This window comes from Telopea speciosissima, chromosome 8, assembly GCF_018873765.1.
Source record: "Telopea speciosissima isolate NSW1024214 ecotype Mountain lineage chromosome 8, Tspe_v1, whole genome shotgun sequence".
Lineage (NCBI taxonomy): Eukaryota > Viridiplantae > Streptophyta > Magnoliopsida > Proteales > Proteaceae > Telopea > Telopea speciosissima.
This window is the reverse complement of record NC_057923.1, coordinates 9,535,932-9,540,580: the sequence shown is the minus strand read 5'-3', so window position 1 is coordinate 9,540,580 and position 4,649 is coordinate 9,535,932. Positions and strand designations below refer to the sequence as shown.

The 4,649-nt window shown below is 40.9% G+C and overlaps 1 protein-coding gene across 1 annotated transcript; it reads right to left on the bottom strand.

The window, feature by feature from the left end:
* On the bottom strand, positions 1-1,370 carry LOC122670515 (probable galacturonosyltransferase-like 9). The gene has a single exon (XM_043867423.1). The coding sequence runs from the start codon at positions 1,353-1,355 to the stop codon at positions 183-185; it is 1,173 nt and encodes a 390-aa protein (XP_043723358.1). The 5' UTR covers positions 1,356-1,370; the 3' UTR covers positions 1-182.
* Between the last annotated feature and the right edge of the window lie 3,279 nt (positions 1,371-4,649).

Sequence of the window (4,649 nt, the reverse complement as noted above, 5' to 3'; positions counted from 1 at the left end):
ATGGAGAGATGGAAAGAAGATATCAAATTCACCTCCAAAGAAAATGATTATACAAAGAAAAAATTACCCAATCTCAATATCTTGAAGGGTTTTTGCTTCTAATCTTTACTCTATACAAAATTAAGTGAAAGAATCACTCTGAATTGTCAAAAAGAATCAAAGAAAATGAATAAAAATTCTGATTACAATGAAGAAAGCCAAGTAATCGACATTTGTAGTGAGACCAATACTACTTGTTGTTGCTGTTGAGGTCTGTAGAGATCGTAAGGCTCCCACAGCAAATCAAGAGGACATGGCTTCTTTGCATCAAGTCTCACCCATGGTTTCCCCTTCCCACTCCAATGTAGCAAACTCACAGCGCCGGGATGTAAAGTTCTGCAACTACCCACCACATTATCCCCACCGAGACCATGTTGGTTCCATTGGTGGTCAATAGGCTCAACATCTCCAGCAAAAATCAGCAAGAATGGTGGAAGGGAACCCAACTCGTAAATTCTCCTGCGTTTCTGCAACTGCATCCAACCCTCAATCTTCTTCCCGTAATTTCCTTGCCTCCATCTGTCAAGATCCATAACCATCACACCGGTATTGAAGTAGCAGGGCTTTCTGCCATTAAAAACCCTCGACAAGGTCGGATCAGCCCAGAAACCATCAGAGAAATACTTGGTGAAATTAGCGTGACAATACTCTGGTGCTCCAATGACGCGCAACCCAGTAAGCGAGGTTTCCCAAAGCTTCCTAATATCGTCTACAACGATGACATCGGAGTCAAGATAGATCACACGGTGAACACAGGGCTCGAGTATGTCGGAGAGATAGTTCCTCGCGTAGTTGAGCGGATTCTCGAGCGCTTGCCGGATTGAAGCAGAGATGAGATTCTTGACGGCATCGACTCTGAAGAGATAAACCTTGAAATTGAGGGAGGGAAAAGTCGAGCGAACGAGTCGGGAGAGGACCATAGGATCAGCCGAATCGGATTCTGCAGCGACGAAGTGAAAGAAGACATGTTCGGGACACGAAGAATGCTTGAGAACAGAGTGAACAGCAGCCATGGAACCCCTGAGATACTCTCTATCGAGAGTCATGGCGATGCGAACATGATCTGGGTAACACTGCGGCGATTCCATAAAATTAGGTACCAAAATGGGACATTCAGCGCCGTTTCGGTATTCAGGTGCTTCGGCGAAGGTGGGCAATAATCCATCGGGAAATCCACCAATTTCATGGTAGTTTTCTTTATCCCAAGAATCCGTAGCAGGGAGAGACCTAATCGCGTAAGAACAACGGGAGAGAAAGAGAAGAAGAGAAAGGATTGTGAAGAGAGATAGAAATGATCGGGATTGGAGAAGAGACATAGTTCAGAGGAAGGACACAGAGAGTGGAGTGATCAAGAAAAAGATTGAGTTTGCATTAAAATAGTGATCAAGAAAAGGATTCAAGTAGAACCAAAACGATATTTTGCGAAAAGAAAGGGAAATAAGAGAAAGAGAGAGAAGTGATTACTATGAATACAGAAAACCCAGAAGAAAGTTTCGAAGAAACGCGGTGCTTTAGTATCTTTTTCTCATGAAAACGCGGTTTTGGCTTTTGGGTAGGAAAGGTTCTCAAATGGAGACAAATCAAGAACAGAGAAAAGAGATTACTTGTTGATGGCTTGGGAGTTAGGTTTTGCCCTCATTTTTTCTTCAGAAATTCGTTGCAGAAGGAGAGAAAGAGAGATGAGGGACTGAGAGAAACTCCTCCATTAACACATTCTCAAAAGCACTATTCTCTCTCTCTCTCTCTCTCTCTGCATGCCAGGAATACGTCTTTCTTTACAGTAGTAATCCTTGCTGGATTTGTACAAAATTTAACATAGTACACATGTCTGTGGCTGAGGAAAATTTCAATAAATTTCGGGAATATATGATTTTTTTTAAGAAAAAAAACAAGAAAGAAAATATTTGATTTCCAATTTTCTCTGGTTAAGTAGTTATGGCTTTCCATATAATTTATTAGATCTATATTGGTATTATTATTATTATTATGACTAGAAGACAGAAGGGCATTGAAGGTAACCAGCTGTGAAGTGATGTTGACAGCTAAGGTGGGTGGGCCCTTCACAGTCTATCCCCACCAAACCACCCCACTGCTTCATTAACTCCGGAGTCCTCCTCCTGAGTTACAATAGAAGACTACGATCGAGAGTGGAGAGTAGAATACGGTAGCCCTCGATAGAGAGAGAGAGAGAGAGAGAGAGTCGAGATGGGGGCCAACTCCACACCTCCCACCATGTGATCACGTGCACCACTAACTATTTCAGAATGTATTCTAGATTTAGGTCAGATTTGGAATAATTTATATTTTAATTTTGGATTGATTTCATGAAATAATGAATAAATAGATTTTTTTTTTTTTTTTCAAGAAATAAAAATTAATTTGATTGCATCAATATCAATAATAAGAAATCTATTTAATAGTTCAATTTTTGAAAATAAATACTCTAAATTTTTTTTGTTTGAAAGAGTTTAGTGGTGGGGGGTAGGGATGGAAATAAGGTGGTACCGGTTTAGTAAGTAATCGATCCCGATACTAGGGGTAAAATGATCAAAAATATATTTTTAAAGAAGAATAAAGGATAAATTTATCCCATATGATCAATCCAATACCGTATCAGTTTCTAAATTGAACGATACCCGTTATGATACCGTGCACTAAAACCATGGGAGGGAGGGAGAATGAAACCAATGCCAAGTGGGATCTTTATCCCCTCAATTTACCTGTCCGTCAATTTTCTCAATTCCATCTAATAAGGGGTGAAAATGATCACCCTATCCTATCCTTTGCCCGAATATACTGTTCAAATGGGATCCACTTTGCTCTATTAAATGAAATTGAGGAAATTGACGGACAAGCAAATTGAGGTGAAAATTTTCCATGCCAAGTGAGGGTACATAATCTGAAATTCTGAAAACCAAAACTTTTGATTTTGGATTTTGACAATTACTGTTGTCGAGTTATAGGTGGACTCGGCAGTTGATGACCTTCCTCCCTGAGAGAGAAAGAGAGAGGGTTGACGAAAACGTGGTTTTATGTTTTAATAAGGGATAACTAATTGGTATAAATGGTAATGAGGAGTTATAATATATAATTGCCTTAATTATATATAGACTTATTCTCATATAATAACAGTTCAAATATTAATCCTGTGTGTGTGGAGACAGACTCGGTCATGGACGACCTCGGGGCAGAGCTGCTTTAAAAACGAAAAAAACATTAGTGAGGGCAGTTACTGCCCCCACTCCGTGCATGTCTGGTTTCTAAAATCCAACTGCCAAGTGCCAATTGACCCTTAACTACTTCTTAGTTCGCTCTACGTGTGGCAGTTAGTTAGGTGAGTGGTTACATTCACATACCCACATAGGCACATACCCACGGAGGAGGATATGCTCTTTCTTTTTCAGCTCAGAGGTAGGTCACTGTTGTATTCCTTAAATATAATTAGGCGAAAACCCAAGAGGCAGCACGGTCGATAAGGGACGAGGTCTAAGGAAGCTGAAGGTCTTGAGTTTGATTCCGCCTTCCCCTTTGGAGCCATCCGTCTGAGAGGAAAGTTTCTGGTGAATATGAGGGACTCAGTATCTCCTGAGTTTGATTCCGCCTTCCCCCTTGGAGCCATCCCTCTGAGAGGAAACTCTTAGTGAACATGAGGGGTCTAGTATCTCTCGATCCGTGTGCGGTGTGTGTTGTGGGGTCGTGTATGAGCCCTGAAGAAATTAGTCGACCAAAGGCCGAACACCTCCAATTCCCTATATATATGTTGGGGATAAAGTCCAGGCACATAGGGTGAACAGCAAAATGACCGTCGCCCATGTTCCGCCTCATGTGGCTGGGCATAGCATGCGCCCAGATGCGCTCCCGGACAAAGAATGTGCGCCCTTAATTAATTTTTCCCTTGCTTTTGAAAATTGAAGAGTTTGTTTGATCAAAAGCCAAAGTTAGAAAACCAAAACCATCTAAGAGGAGCTTTATTTATGATTAAGTTGAAGGTAAGTAGGTAACAATAACGGAACAGAAGGGGAAGCTCCAATCCTTTACATGCCAAAAGACTCCTATATCCATATATTTCTTTCTATTTCCTTCCTTTGTTTACAGTTCAGATTCATTAATCATTCTTTCTCATTTTGGCTTCAGTTTTTGGGTCACCCCACCTCCCCTCTTTTCTATTTAATTATTAGTATTTGTTGGTACCACTTGTTAATGGTAGGTGAATGCACTGTCATGAATTATAAAATGGGTTATAAAAGGAAGGGAAAAAGAAGAGAGAGGTGGTGTGTGTGGGTTAAGTCATGGACTCATGGGTGTCAGCATAGGATTCTCTAACAAATTAGATCTTCTGCTGCTAAAAGCCAAGGAGTTGAGTAGGGTTTGGAGTTCGGAGTTTGGACTCTGGTGGGATGCGGGGGATGGCCACCAAATGGGCCAGACTGATGGGGATGATGGGACTTGGGGACCAAACATGATCAAAACAACCCTATTGATTAAGGGCACCTCCACAATAATGAAAATCATCTGTTGTATACTTAACCTTGGTCATTTCAACACCCCAACATTAATACATGAATGTGTTTTAGTGTGTGTGTGTGAGAGAGAGAGAGAAAGAATACATA